Source organism: Trichoplusia ni, chromosome 16 (genome assembly GCF_003590095.1).
Source record: "Trichoplusia ni isolate ovarian cell line Hi5 chromosome 16, tn1, whole genome shotgun sequence".
In the NCBI taxonomy this organism is placed as follows: domain Eukaryota; kingdom Metazoa; phylum Arthropoda; class Insecta; order Lepidoptera; family Noctuidae; genus Trichoplusia; species Trichoplusia ni.
Window position 1 is genome coordinate 9,099,806 of NC_039493.1, and position 15,629 is coordinate 9,115,434.

A 15,629-nucleotide genomic window follows, 5' to 3' on the forward strand; every position below is an offset into this window, starting at 1 on the left:
GGCTTCTGTGTCAAGGGTATTATTCACAATAAGAATGTAACATGCTTACTTTGCTCTCAAAACTAGAATAACTCGCCAAAACGAAGAAAATGATAGGTATTATCTGGGTAATATATTTACATAATAGGAAGAAAAAAGTATATGCAACTTCCAAGCCTCATTTCGATCGGATAGTGAATCAGGACTATCTCTACGTTTATTCTTTATCTACATAAAAAACCTTCTCAATGGTGGTTGTATAATTTATGCTAATATGAGCGAGTATCTAGATAATAGCCAGTATAAGCCAGGTTGCATACTGGTTGCCGTTTGAATATGAAGAAATAACAGACACAAGTACAAACTTCTGCTATATGATATATTGTAATTGGCTGGTGTTTAAGAATTTCATGTATTTTTTTCTTCTTTTTTTGAATTATGATCTTTTTAATGGAATGTCTCATTGACATTCCAAAGACATTAACGTTAATCAAAACTGCTAGATGATATCCCATAGAACAAATAGAAATACATATTCCGTCTGATATTTTTTCTAGAATTTTTACTATTATATTTACTTATAATTGTTAATGTTCTTTAGATTTCTGTTACCATAAAATAAAATGAAGAGCTCCATAATTGGTTTATCAATTAATCATCAACGTCATCGTGGAAGGGTAATAGCTCCATATTTGACTCAGATAGGATTGAGAAGGATGAGCTCGCAGAAGGTATCTTATATTTTCTTTAGTATAAAGTAAGACATGAAATTGTGATTTTTTGGCTTCCATGCCATAAACTATTTTGTGTGGTGTTTTGGAGTTACTCAAACCGCTTTTTACGAGCGACCGCCCCTGCCAGCTAAATAGATTAGACGCCTATCCGGTTTCAGCAACTATAGTCGTTTTTCCACTATCAATGCATTGAGTAGTATAGAACAACAAAAACATATACACAAATATGTAATCTGGGTAATCCCGTATTTACTAGGACGATGAAGACGATTTCTGCGGGTTTTTGGAGCAAAAACCTGGCTATTCTACCGCCGCCGTTCATGTTGCTCAAGAACCAGAGAAGCAGGGGGGTGCAGTGGTACCACCAATTACAATGTCAAGCACATTTAAGTTTAAATCACTCACTGAACCCTTTAACGTAAGTTTATGTCTAAACAATTAGTAAGTTTATAGATTTATTATTCGCTTAATTAAATTGTATTTTTTTAGACTTATATTTATGGGAGATTGGGGAATCCTGTAAGGAACACCCTGGAAGAAGTCCTAGCAGCTTTGGAGGGTGGAAAAATCGGTTTTACTTTTGCTTCTGGTATGGGAGCGATTTCCGCCGTTTCGTTATTGCTTGGTAAAGGTGATCACCTTATTACAAGCGAAGATGTCTACGGCGGAACGTATACTTTATTCAGGTATTGTAATGTTTGCAAACAAAAGTCTGTAGTACAATAAACATCTATATTCTCCTTTAGTAACCTTAGTTAGTTGGACCTTAGTTTAGGTACATTCCTAACCTATCCTATTTTGTTTTTTCCTCGTTTCTGGAAAAGTAGTTTGTAGATACCGATGTTTCTAAAAAGAAAAATCATAGAAGCTTGTAAAAAATGGGGGTTATCTACCATTGTTTTTAGGTAATTTTGTAGGGTGAAGTTTATTATTAATTATACACATTGAGGTGTATTTACAGTGAATTCACACCAAAACTGGGAGTCGAAGTGTCGATGGTAGATGTCTCTGAACCTGGTGTCTTAGAAAAAACACTTAAAAAAAATACGAAGGTAAGTTATTAAGTGGTTGTAATAAGTAGTTGGGTACGTTGTAGATTAATCGAATCGAATACCCGCCGCTAATGGTAAATGGCGAGAAAAGAAACCCAAGAAAAAAAGAGTACCTTTAAGTCCCCAGTATTTATTTTTCAATTTTAGATGGTCTACTTCGAAACTCCAACTAACCCTTCTATTAAAGTTATTGATATTGAAGAAACAGTGAAAAAGGTGAAAAAATTTGATAACAAAATAATGGTTGTTGTTGATAACACGTTCCTTGGATCATATTTACAACGACCACTGGATTTCGGTGCCGATATTGTATTATACTCTTTATCGAAGTTCATGAATGGCAACAGCGACGTCATATTGGGCGGAGTAATAGTCAACGACCCTGCTATAGGTGACAGGCTACGATTCATACAAAGAAGTAAGTACCATACCAACTTGTTTGCATACTTAGTCATCATATTTTATTTCAAACTAGCTGTTGCCCGACTCCGTCCGCCTTAAAACCTTTCGCAGACCTGAAAATTGCTTGACCTGCTGACCTTGCTTTAAAATAAATTAGCCAAGTTGGTCCATCCATTTTTGAGTTATGCGCCTATACTAACATTATTTTATTTAGGTATTTACCTAGCTGCTCAAGCGATTTTCCAATCCACGTGATGGACTGTCGAGTCAGCCTAGTCGTTATAATTATTTATGGTGTAATTGATAACCATAAAAAAAACTAGTGAAATTGTTAATTTATTGGATATTACTTTTTTAGTCGTGGGAATAATTCCGTCGCCTTTCGATTGTTACCTGGTCAACAGAAGTTTGAAAACATTAGCAATTCGTATGGAACGCCATAAAATGACCACATTAGCAATAGCAAGATGGTTGGAATGTCATCCTAATATTAAAGAAGTCATGCATCCAGGTTAGCTAATTTCAGTAACATTTAGCCTTACATGCCTGTATACACGTAAAGAACAGAAAGAGCATTTTTTTTTTCTTTAAAAAAATACGTCACTCGCATTAAGGATTCTTGTGTCGCGGGGGGTTGCACAAACATTCAAGTCACATACACAGAGACACCCAAACTCAGAACAAGCATTGGTGGATCACACAAATTCTTGTCCTACGCAGGGATCGAACCAGAGACTAAACTAATAAACCAAACAATTTACCTAAACCTCACTGTTAAGAAATTCTAAAATTGTACTCTTATTTTAGGTCTAAAATCTCACAAGCAGCGTAATATCGCGAAAAAGCAGTCAACTGGACACTCCGGAGTATTTAGTTTTAGACACTGTGGAGACGTAAAAGTTTCAGAAAAACTGTGTACTTCATTAAAAATCTTCACTCTCGCTGTGAGCTTAGGGGGACATGAAAGTCTAGTGCAAATACCGTAAGTATTCTACATGAAGTTTGTCTGACGTTACGGAATAAATTAAATGTACCTAAATTTGGTATAATGGGAAATTCTTGGAAGGCGCTTGGCCTTTATGGGAGCTTATGAGAAGAATCATTCCGAACCATCTTAACTAAAGAAAACGTCGTAAAATCCTTTTTTTACGACGTTTTCTTCTTCGCCCATAGAAGAGATTGAAGTGGCCATAGGGGACGTAGAAGTGTAAACTGCCAAATTGAAATAAAACTGGGGTGGTGGCAAAAGCACCGCATTAAGATTCATTATCGGCCGTGGGCCGAAATAACAACTTAGTGGATTACTAGAGCCTAAAATGAGACTTCCAAGGCATCAGTGTGTAGTGGCCTAAGACAGAACGCCTGGGCCCTAATTCTGCTATTTACAACGGCCGATGTACTAATGAAATTTGACTTAGGCCCGATTTTTCAATCGTCAGATAACTTTTATCTGAGAAATAAATATGGCCGTTTGACATATTTTCTATACAAAAGCTGTCAAAACGTCAAATATATTCATCGAATAAGAATTAACTGGCGATTGAAAAATCGGCCCTTAAAATGACAATTTTCGTGTTCTCTTAAACATTTTTCTACACGATAATTGGAAATTCAGTGCGGGACGGTATACTTAAAGTCAATACAATTAACTTCCAATTATTGTATTGGCAAAATGCTTAAGGGTATAGGAATAATTTCAAATTTAATCCAATTGCCATTCATTCATCGGCCATTGTAAAATAGCAGAATCGGGGCCTTGAGCCTTGTTCAGCAGTGGAATATGAAATCGGTGATCAATAAAAAACTTGACGACCAATATGGTGTTTATCATAAACACATTTGGATCATTCGTGTTTTGTTTCATCTTTTTGCTTAGTCAAAATCAAATAAGCGTCTAATAATGTATCTTTTGTATCTTCTTATAGAAGCCAAATGACTCATAAACTTGTACCCGATGACGTGAAAAAGCGTCTTGGTATCACAGACGAGGTGATAAGGGTTTCAGTTGGACTAGAAGATTGTGAAGACCTAATAGAAGATCTGGATCAGGGGTTAAAAATAGCGTTTGGTAAATAACAGCTTTTTTGTTTGTATTGGTTATATTATTGTAGACTTTTATACTATTATTGTATTTTTGCATTATATAGAAAACAACAATGATAAATTATATACATTCATCATTGATGATTTTGTGTCTTATTTATGTCGTATAGGTAAGAAACCTTCTATTTCGTTTTTTCCTTTTCCCTCTTGTAGTTAATATTTTCGACTATACCTATTGATTACAATGCATAGTGGCATGGAAGTTTCTGTTTCTTACAGGACTGTCGACCAAAACATTTGATTTACCTTGATACCTACCTCCACGCGTTCTATGCAAAAGGAATCTGACAGACAGATGGATAGACTTCCTTTTATTTAACCTATTTGCGAGTCCGACATGCACTTCACCGGATTTTCTTCCGTCACGACCGTCCTTTATTTTGCTTAAGTAGTTGTGTCGTCGGAGCTTTAACGCTAGTCTGCTTGGAGGCATAGAGAACGCGAAGTGCGTAAGCCATATAATTTATTTAAAGTGTTTTATGTACACAAATAATCTGCTTATTACCAAAACCAAAAAAAAAGCTTTTACGTACGCAAACTATAATACCTATACCTATTACAAAGTCAATCAAGAGGTTAAGGGCGAGAGAGATGTGTGTCGTATCTGAACAAAAACATCCTATAAACATATTATAAACGCGAAACGTTTGTCCGGATGTTTATCCAAATGTCACTACACGCATTTTGATGAAATTTAGCACAGTGATATATAAAATTATAAGCTTTAATTTATGCAGCAATAAAATTATAATCGACATCTATGAGGGCGAAGCTGCGGTGTGATTAGTAATAAAGAAACCCTTGAGTACCTATTATTTTCTTATAATATATTTAATAGGACACACTTGACTAAAAAAATTGTTAATTTTCTAATATATCAAGTTAAAGTTACAAAGTTAATTTTAAAAAGGTCTCATTGTCCATCACCAATAAGTTAAAACTTCATCGTAGAAAAAAAACAAGCTGTTAGGGAAAAAATATTTTAACAATACATTTCAATGCAAAATGTATTGTTTATATTTATTTACAACTACACCCAACTACCATCACAGAAGTTAATTTCCAATGTGTAGATAAACAAAAAAAAATTCAACTTTAAGTAATCAGGCTGCCCGGGCATCAGGTGAGCATTGAACAATGTCCATCAGTTATATTATATTTATGTATAATGCTGTTTCCCTATGAAGATGTTGAAAATCACATCAAAAAGAGCAAATCAATGTATCAGCTACCTTGCTCTAACATATTTGTGTTTGGAATACTGACAAATTTCATGAATGCTTTCCTATATGCCATAATTGTTTTTCCCAAATGACATAAGTCCCTAGTCTTAATAACAATTTATGTGTCATATTTCAAAAGTTATCCTTGAAATTTAAATAATTTACCTTAACCTGTATGGGGAAATATGATTTTTTGATGTCTCACACAAACAGAGAATTAGGCCTTCCCCACATACAGACCATACGGGGTTAGGAATAAGGTTTCTTCACAAGTTGCCAAAAAGCACACAAATTTAAAATAAAAAAAAATACTATGATCAGATTCCGATTAGGCTCTCATTTCTGGTTTTTGTTTATTAACATTAAGCCTCTAATTGTAAGATATTGAATAACCATGAACTTCAATTACTTTGTCCTTAGTTTCCTATTGATTTTTTTTATGTACCTATGAAATGGGTTTTTATCATAGTCATGCTGCAATTTGCACTATTCAACATATACGTGGAATTTTTGATAATCATGGTATCACTGCCATGACATCATCGAAATATTTATAGAAATGATTTACACCGCTTTTTTACGAAATAATTGTTTCCAGCTGACAGGTTAGGCAGTTTTAATATTGGCTATTTTTTTAGTTATTAAAATGTTGCTTTGCTATGTTACAATATATTGTAATTCACGAATTAAGTAAACAATACGGTGAAACTGTCCGCCGCTGCGCTGCTAACATGGGGGTGACAGTACAGTACTTTGAGGACAAGAAAACAAAATGTATGGAAAGTGATGCCATCTATGCCACAGGGCAAGTCAACTAAGGCATAATATTCCCTTAAATATTACTAGATGCCGCTACAGTAACTGCTTTCTTCAAAATGTTATTCTTTTAATAATTTAATAAATATTATTTAATAAAAAGTAAACTAAAAAAAATTAAAAAAAAACTGAATCGCCTTTTCGGTCTTCAATTAATCTTATACGCAATTTTTATTTTGCTAATGACATGACAGCACTGATATGTTTTGAAAACTTTTCACTCAACGTTCGTTTCTTGTGCCGTGAGTTTACCAAGTTTTATTTTCGACTTATTTGCCTATTATTGACCATCGCGTGTTTTCTGGACCTCGAAACTGCTTCCTACGTATTTACTTGGCTTCTCGTGAACGGATACCGACGAATATATTTATTTCTCTTGACCCTGGCATCGTTTAATGGACTACGACGTGTGTTTACATTACTTGATTTAAAAATTTGGCTGCGTTTTTTACGGATTACGATGGCGAGATTACCGAAATACTCTCGCACTCATTGCTATTTTGGATGTGAAGAAGGAGGTAAGATGATTATTGATGATAGAATAAGTGATCTTATTGTAGGAACGATCCGATCGAAGTTTGTACTATTATATATCACTATATTTTTAAAACATAAATTTCACAACCTGCAATTAACTCATTCTTTCTAATTTCAGGTACATTACATCATTTTCCTAAGCCAGACTGTTATAATGAAAGGTTTGAGATCTGGAAACAAGTTTTAGACGATGATATTATAATGAAAGGAGATACATACATCTACAACCAAATAAGACTATAAACATTTTGAGAAATACTACATAGGTAAAGGAACGGTATTAACGAGAAATGCAGTGCCAACCTTTTACACCAGCCTTATCCCATCAGGTAAATAAATATATTTGCATATTATAACATCCAATTTACATGTAAACAAATATGCAATTAACATTTTGGCAGATGTCTATTAAATGTATGAAATAACTGTGAAATCTGTCCCTAAGATGAACCACAGACCAACAAGTGCTGTTTCAATTTTATTTTCTGTCACCTAATCATCGCAAATGAAGTGCATTAACTGTCCTGTTGGTCTAGTGGCTAGTGTCTTTTAGTGCTATGCCAGAGGTTTTTGGTTTGATTCCCAATCAGGAGAAATATTTGTGTGATGAGCATCATCATTTTGTTCTGTGTCTGGGTATAAATTATTTCTATATTTAGAAAGTATGTTTATCAGCTGTCTAGTATCCATAACACAAGTTCTGCTTAGCTTGGGACGAGACAACATTGTTTGATAGTTGTGAAATGTTATAATTATGTTAAAATACTTCTAAGTAGTCTTTTGTAGAATTGCACAATTATATTAATAGGTTTTAAAGTATGTGCTTAGTCTTTTCTAACAAGATTATTGCTACTTTCTAGATACCACCAGCTCATCTGCAGTTGCAGAAGTATCAGTTGAACCAGTCGCTTCAGTTTCAATGTTGGAAGATAAGGAAAAGGACAGGGAGCAAACATTTGTAGAAGGTATGTTGCAACTCATAATGAAAATCAGTTAAATGTTTTGATTATAAGTATTTTTTATCCATATAAATCATACATATATACTTTTTCTTGTGAATACATATATATATATTTTGAAATTGATTATATATATATTTTGCATAGGAACATAAATAACCACAAACATTAATGATGTATAATTATATATATTTTTTTGTTTCAGAATGCAACATATTACTAGCTGAGTGTGAAGAAACTGTAGATTTATTGCTGATTTTTGATAAATTATTTGATTCATTTAATGGCCACTCACACCGTGATACAGCAAAAATACTCAAGGGATGTCTTAAAAACAAATCACCACATTTCCCGTTCCGGGCAGAAATTAAACCTGTTTTTAAATCAAGAGGAATTTGAAAAAATTGTAAAAAGTCAAGATGGGTCTCAAACAGTTAAATATGATGATTTATAAAATCTGATGATTTAGATTCTGATTTTGCAGTTGATTCCTTAATTTCAACAATGAGTCAAATTATTTTTAGTAATTTGATTTTGCATTCGGAAGCGAAGAAATATGTACCCTGGATATATAATAAAAAAAACTAAATCTAATATATTTAAAAATTGTAATTGTATTGTTGATTTACTTCAACAAGAAATTGAACCTAATGCATTTAATTGATGCATGATTGATTATACAAAAAAATCACATGTGATTCATTTATTAAATTACTTAATGAAATATATTTTATGATTGAGACTTCGCCCGAAATAATAAACTTAAAAAAATAATAATTGTGTTTTTTATAAATTGCAGATGTGATTTTTCAATTATTCAATGCGATGAACATAAATTGATTTTAACTAATTATATAATTAATTTGTTCATCAACTTAATTGTAAATAGTTGGTGTACGGGTGTAAATAGAATTTTAACAGGAAAAATTGCTGATTTTGATAATAACGATACTTAAATTACAAGCATACAATTTCTATAAAATTCATAAAAAAAGGAAATAATGTGAATGATATTTAAAACCTTATTGTTAATTAAATGATTTGATTGATTTAAATCATGTGATTTTTGATGGGTGGCCATTTCCAACCATCTACTTTATTTACATCGATAAATAAAATAGAAGGTTCTCAATTATACCCTAAAAATTTAAAAATGGTTTCTATTAATGTGAATTAATTGGTGATTGTAATATACCATAAGTGTATTATGAATGTTAGCCAATGAAATTAAACCATATTACGATTTTATTAGAGAATAATTTTTCTACAGAAAATCATATTACTTAGTAAATTATAATAGTAAAAATGTGTCAAAGTAAAAGTGGTTTAATTTCAATACGTTGTAGACGTTAATTAATAAATTGTATAAATTATCCGTATTTATAAATAAAGAAAAATCTTTATATTTTTGTTGTATTCTTTTTTCTCTTTAGTACATTTTATACACGGCAAAAATGCTGTACTATGCGTAACTACCTATAGCAACCTATAGATATTATGTAGATGAGTGCATACATACATATAGCTATAGATCGCTTCACAGACGCTAGCGCCATCTAGTTTACAGGGCAAGTAGTGAAAAAAAGAACTGATCTGTCAGTGTCTCATCTATACCAGTATTATATGTATTATCTATGGCTGCTAATATGCTGCTGTCAGTTGTCACCTTGTCAGGTGTTGTCATTGATATTCGATGGTTGATGAAGATTTGTACAGATTATGTAGGAAACACGTGATTTATTTTCCCATTATGCCATTAGTTTTAATAAATTGGAATAATTTTTTAATCGCAAAAAATTAAATCAATAAATGTAAGCAATAACACTGCACGTCATAATTTAACTCAAATTTGTAATTATCATGCTTAATTAAGTTAGTAACATTTATCTATAACGTACGTGAAATGAATCTACATTAAAATATATAGTAAATTACAACAATATATTATATTAAAATTGTAATTAATTAATCCTAAACAAACGTCAAAATAGTTACCAGACGAGCATTGTCAACTCATTAGCTATTTAGCTCTATTCTATAGGTTAGGCTTGATACACACGTAGGTATGGCGTTAAGTTTGACTACGAGTTCATTTATGTATCAAATTGAACTCGTAAAACTTGTGTAAGAGCCCTAAATTGCTTCCACCAATATGATTGGACTTCGTGCCGATTGGTATAAATATTGTAGAATATAAAGACGTTCTGACAGCCAGTGCGGACCATTTGCTATTGTAATACTTGTCAGGCCGGTAGTGCATTAGACAGGTTAGATAAGAATATAGCGGCAATTGCAATTTTGTAATCGGAAATCAAAGTAAGTATTAATTTTGTGTTATGAATTAATAAACTTGAATTTATTTTTGGATGCAGTGATATTAGTGTAAAAGTGATGCCATACGTGCAAATTTTTCACCATACTCATTAACCTTGAATTTTAGCGTGCAATTTTTGTAGAATTATTTTTAGAAGATTGTCTTCGTAGTTAAAAATAAAAAATGTGATTTTTCTTTTATGTGATCGACGTAATTATAATATAAAACACATTCTTATATGATTCTTGGACGTTTCTTCTTTGAATAGAATGAATAAATAGAATTCTATGATTTCTTCGAAATAGAGAAAGTTTCATTTATTTATTTTCTTACGAGGTGCGACTCATTATTGTGTAGATCATATCGATTTCCTTTTTTTATTAAGCCCATAATTTTAATGGCCTTATGAATATAATAATATAACTTGGTGGCATTTTGGCATATTTTACCATCTATTATGGTTCAAGTTGGAAATGGCAGTACTTAATTGTTTTAACAATACTAGATGGAGGACTCAGGATTTTTAAAGCCAACTCCTGGATTTGCAACTGCTGCTATTCACGTCGGTCAAGACCCAAGTAAGTGGAACAGCAGTGCTGTCGTGCCACCCATAGTAACAGCCACAACATACAAGCAACCAGCACCCGCGGAGCACACGGTAAGAATCTATTTATTAATATTTATTCTTAATTTTGTGTATATTATATCTAAGTGAAATTTCAATCGTAACTTCTTATAATTTATTTTAAAGGGTTTCGAATATGGAAGATCTGGAAATCCTACTAGGAATACATTAGAAGAGTGCATGGCTGCACTAGACGCTGGTAAACATGGTTTCGCGTTCGCTTCTGGTCTCGGAGCTACCACCACTATTCTTAGTTTGCTCAGCCGTGGCGATCATATTATTTCAATGGACGACGTCTATGGCGGCACTAACCGTCTCTTAAGGTGAGACTCGTTCCTTACTAAAAATGAGTGGTCAGTGAATACTAGCTTTCAATAGAATATATTAATGTCAGCCAATAAATTTTATTACAGAGAAGTCACAACCAGGATGGGAATTGAAGTAACCTTTGTAGACTTTACAGTTCTGGAAAATGTAGAAAAAGAAATTAAAGCTAATACTAAGGTAGATTTTACACCTATTCATATTTCTAAATAAACTTATAGTTTTGATATTGTATCGATAATATCGTTAATGAGTTAATTTTAAACGTATTTATCTTAATAATGTAAAAATCTTTATCAATTGACGAATGCGCACGTACTGTTCTGAAGTGACGAAAAATCATAATATTATTACATTCGCTGTTTATGAATACGTAACGTATTTAAACCACAACAATCTTTATCACAAGTGTTTTATTTCAAAGTATATTTTATTGCTATTAATTCGTGGAAATAATGATAGTACTAAGTCCATAAATGATAAAATGTTTAGCATTGTGCATATTTGGCGCAAATTTTTGGACATGCGAATTATGTATGATATTGACATGTGAGATTATAGGAGAACGTTTTATATGAAGGATATATACCTATTATTATATTTTAGATGTGCTGGATAGAGACCCCTACAAACCCTAATCTTAAAGTCGTGGATATTGCTGCGACGGTGAAGTTAACTAAAGGCCGCGGCGATATAATCGTTGTGGTTGACAACACATTCCTTACATCATACTTACAAAGACCTCTGGATTTTGGTGCCGATATCGTCGTGTACTCGTTGACAAAATACATGAATGGACACTCTGACGTTATTATGGGAGGAGCGGTCGTCAACGATGACGCTCTAGCGGCCAGACTTAGATTTTTACAAAATGGTAAGCCCACTTTTTATAGTTATTTTATAAATATAGTTATTTTTATTATAATTATCTCATTTCGTAGATACTACTACTTCATTATGCTTACGTCAGAGATAAGATAAAATTCGGTTCTATTGTAGTATGTACATACGTTAAAAATACCTACCTCAATAGAATCACGATAAGGTGTTTGAACTATGGCCTAAGTTTTGTTTGAAGATTGCAAAAATATCTTGATATTATTTTTTGCCAGTAACTCTGAGTAGTGCTGTAATATTTTAGTCCTCGCAGTATTCTAGTTTTCGTTGTGAGTCATGTCAGGTAACACCGACGTCTAAACCGCAAGTCATTCTACACTACACTAAACTGATAATTACGACTAGGCATACGTCATCGATAGCTATTATTTCCCCAAGCCACGATGAATATGGTGTTTCCTCGCTAATTAAATTTCACAACCGTCAATTGTTATTACATATAGCGTGTCAAAACTGACATGTGCCAAACGCTTTTGGGCATAAAAATAAACAACTTTGGCCAAAAGTAATACTATAATTCGATTTTTAAAATCCGAGGAAATGGAAGAAAACATCGAACTTATCTAGTACCTACCTACTTGTTTGTTTATACTTATTGCATGTTTATTGCAATTGCAAGTTTTATGACCCTAAAACCCGGTGTCTACTTATCGTATAATCCGATGACAAAACGCACAAAACAAATTGCTTCATTAAGATTTATCTTTTGCCGACAAAAAACCTTTACGTAGCAAAAAAAATACAAGTCTGTCTAGCCTTAGTACTTGAAAGGTTGTCTGCTAAGGTTTATCACTATTAAACATAACACCTCCATGGTACCTTTTACTGTTTGTTATTAATTAACAATTCTTACGGTATGCAATAAATAATATTCTGCTCTATTCTGAAGGACCTATTTATGCAAAATGTTTTTTGCATATTATAATTGACATTTGAACAGCTGTTCTTTTAATCATTACGCTGAATGTAAAATTGAAAAATTGCAGCTTATGCATTTTACCCAATAACATGAATTTAATAGGTAACTGTAGGTGCGACCTCAGGTCATTCTTTTTAACAAACCCGTTGTACAAATCTGAATATAATATCCACATAATATATTTATTCAATCTTAATTACATTTTAAATTTTAATGATAGTCAAACAACAAAGACTCCTTTGATTGACGTATAACTCATTATTTATTTCGAAGATCATAGCGTTCGTTGTTAGAATGAGCGATAAAGATAAGATCTCATGTTATGTCAAGTATATATTTTTAACTTGCATACATATGTTTTCCAGCCATGGGAGTTGTGCCATCGCCGTTCGATTGCTACTTAGTAAATAGAAGTTTGAAGACATTAGCTTTACGCATGGAACGTCACAAGACATCTGCCTTGGCGATAGCTAATTGGTTAGAAAAACACCCGAAAGTTGTAGAAGTAAAACATCCAGGTAATTTACATGAGATATCTTCTCATTTCTTATAAAAAGTTTCGGATAAATACATACATTTTGATTTATTTTGCTATATTTTTTCTAAATGTGTCGTCAATTTTAAGGTCTTCCCAGCCACAAACAAATTGAGCTTTCCAAGAGACAGACGAAAGGTCACTCGGGTGTGTTCAGTTTCATACATTCCGGAGGTTTAAAGGAGTCTAGAAAGTTTTTGAGTAACTTGAAAGTATTTACACTTGCCGAAAGTTTGGGAGGATATGAGAGTCTCGCTGAATTGCCGTAAGTAATTTACCCATGTATTTAAAATTTTGGGAGCATTATGAAACTTTTGGAACTTCTATGTTTCATTGTCTAATTCTCTTGATAACGTTTTTAAATCATATAACAGCGAAAATCCTCCAGTTTATCTACCTCACACTTCTGTATTACTTTAGTCCTGTAAAAAAATAACCAGAAGATAAAAGCTCGTATTCAGTTTCGAAAATGGTTTGACTTAAAGAAAGAACATAGGTTTATTCTTAATATCAAGTCAGTGTGCGTCTTATGTTACGAGAGATATTATATGGACATAAATTATATTTTCAGATCCATAATGACTCATGCCTCCGTTCCTGATAAGCAGAGAGAAGAGTTAGGCATCACGCACTCTCTCATTAGGCTGTCTGTCGGATTAGAGGATGTTGAAGATCTCATTAAAGACTTGGACGACGCTTTCAAAGCATCATTCTAACGTCAAATACGTGCACATTATTATATTTAATCCGTATCACATTTTATTGTTATTACCTACACAATTTATATTTATTTAATTTTATGTAAAGGACGAGAAAATGAATGTCTTTTTTAATCAATTTTCGTCAACATAAATGATTTAGGACGCGATATATTTTTGTACTAGGTGCCTTGCATCATGTCTTTGAAAAATATTGTGGTAGGGAGGAATACATTTTTATTTTTAATTGTTATTGTTTTGTACGTATTTATTTATACTACTGTTATCACAAATTATGTATCCCGATATAAGTATTGATTTTGGTATTGAATTTTTGCATTATACGCTTACAAATTGATGAACTGTAAAAAATGTTTCTTTGATATTTTAATTTTTATTCTTGTTGATCTGTGTCGTTCTCTTATATCTGCTGTTTTACAATACACGTATGGTAATAGAATAAACAGTACTATTGACATAAGTTTAAGTGTCTACCTACAGCATTCATCCAGTGATATTCATATCTCATTACGAATATATAGATTACCTGTAAATAAAATCTGTTTCTGTATATGGAAATTGACTTTCAAGAAACTCATGATGAGGTCCTCAAAATTATAAGTATTCTCTAAGGAGGTACGTATATTCTTTTTTTGACATCGACTGTTGTTTTCTTGGAAAAGTCGGTTATTTCTTTGCAGAAAGCATCACTTGAAATATGAGCTCAGTTTAAACACATTGTATAATTTTATGTTCACCTTGTTATTGTTGGACTCAGACGTGTGTACGTATTATCATGCCTAATGTTATTCAGTCGTAAATTTTTCCCCCACTAACACATTACAATCTAATTTTAAAAACACAATAGGTGGAACTTTACATATCAATTGAAAGGTTAAGTTTGTGCATTTGTTTACACTGCTGTGGCAATATTGTCGTTACAGTATTGTTAACGCTATTTTCCCTACCTCATTGTGGTTAGTTTTATTGAATGCTCGTCTTACATCATAATTATACACAATTACAATACAATAATTCCGACAATAAGCTATTTTATTGAAGTGACAAATCTCGCTTAATAAATTTATTTCATAATTTAATAAACTATTTTACAAAGTAAATGAACACGAATGTTGTTGTTTTCTTATTACATACCTGGCCTGTATTATGTATTCCCTAAATTGCAACGAAAAAGAAAAAACTTATACTGGCAAAAAAAACCTATAATAGGCACGTTTCCCCAAGACTAGTAATGCAGAGGTGTCAGGCGACAGTTGATAATGTTAAATTATAATGTTTCATCATTTTAGATACTAAAAAATAACAAAGCAGTTTAACTTGTTGTCATGCCGTATATCGGAGAGTAAGACGACATGTAATATCTAGCTTATAAGAAAACCTCGACAGGTGACGACGAGTGTGTGTAGGATGATGCAAAAGTAGAAACAAAAATGCATATTTACAATTTACTCGTGAAAACAATAATAGCGATTCAAGATTGCTGTTATGTTC

The 15,629-nt window shown here is 32.5% G+C and overlaps 2 protein-coding genes and 1 long non-coding RNA gene across 3 annotated transcripts; all 3 read left to right on the top strand.

The window, feature by feature from the left end:
* The first annotated feature begins 20 nt into the window (after positions 1-20).
* On the top strand, positions 21-4,354 carry LOC113502162 (putative cystathionine gamma-lyase 2). Its single transcript, XM_026883575.1, has 8 exons — positions 21-710; positions 970-1,131; positions 1,203-1,399; positions 1,675-1,765; positions 1,913-2,183; positions 2,526-2,678; positions 2,975-3,149; positions 4,093-4,354. Exons 1-8 carry the CDS (start codon positions 603-605, stop codon positions 4,241-4,243), a joined length of 1,308 nt encoding a protein of 435 aa, XP_026739376.1. The 5' UTR covers positions 21-602; the 3' UTR covers positions 4,244-4,354.
* Positions 4,355-6,784: 2,430 nt separating this feature from the next.
* Positions 6,785-7,078, top strand: LOC113502166. The gene is made up of 2 exons (XR_003401336.1): positions 6,785-6,827; positions 6,965-7,078. It is a non-coding gene; the product is annotated as an uncharacterized LOC113502166 (long non-coding RNA).
* A 2,784-nt stretch (positions 7,079-9,862) lies between these two features.
* Positions 9,863-15,248, top strand: LOC113502164 (cystathionine gamma-lyase-like). The gene is made up of 8 exons (XM_026883581.1): positions 9,863-10,121; positions 10,625-10,777; positions 10,871-11,067; positions 11,158-11,248; positions 11,675-11,942; positions 13,250-13,402; positions 13,510-13,684; positions 13,991-15,248. Exons 2-8 carry the CDS (start codon positions 10,625-10,627, stop codon positions 14,133-14,135), a joined length of 1,182 nt encoding a protein of 393 aa, XP_026739382.1. The 5' UTR covers positions 9,863-10,121; the 3' UTR covers positions 14,136-15,248.
* The last annotated feature ends 381 nt before the right edge of the window (positions 15,249-15,629 follow it).

What these genes read in the sequence shown, in the direction of transcription:
- LOC113502162 (XM_026883575.1), top strand. Translation starts at nt 603, where the DNA reads ATGAAGAGCTCCATAATTGGTTTATCAATTAATCATCAACGTCATCGT. An exon ending in CACTCACTGAACCCTTTAAC is followed by an intron (nt 1,132 to 1,202) that starts GTAAGTTTATGT and finishes GTATTTTTTTAG; the next exon opens with ACTTATATTTATGGGAGATT. An exon ending in GCTACGATTCATACAAAGAA is followed by an intron (nt 2,184 to 2,525) that starts GTAAGTACCATA and finishes TTACTTTTTTAG; the next exon opens with TCGTGGGAATAATTCCGTCG.
- LOC113502164 (XM_026883581.1), top strand. Translation starts at nt 10,625, where the DNA reads ATGGAGGACTCAGGATTTTTAAAGCCAACTCCTGGATTTGCAACTGCT. An exon ending in AAATTAAAGCTAATACTAAG is followed by an intron (nt 11,249 to 11,674) that starts GTAGATTTTACA and finishes ATTATATTTTAG; the next exon opens with ATGTGCTGGATAGAGACCCC. An exon ending in TGTAGAAGTAAAACATCCAG is followed by an intron (nt 13,403 to 13,509) that starts GTAATTTACATG and finishes GTCAATTTTAAG; the next exon opens with GTCTTCCCAGCCACAAACAA.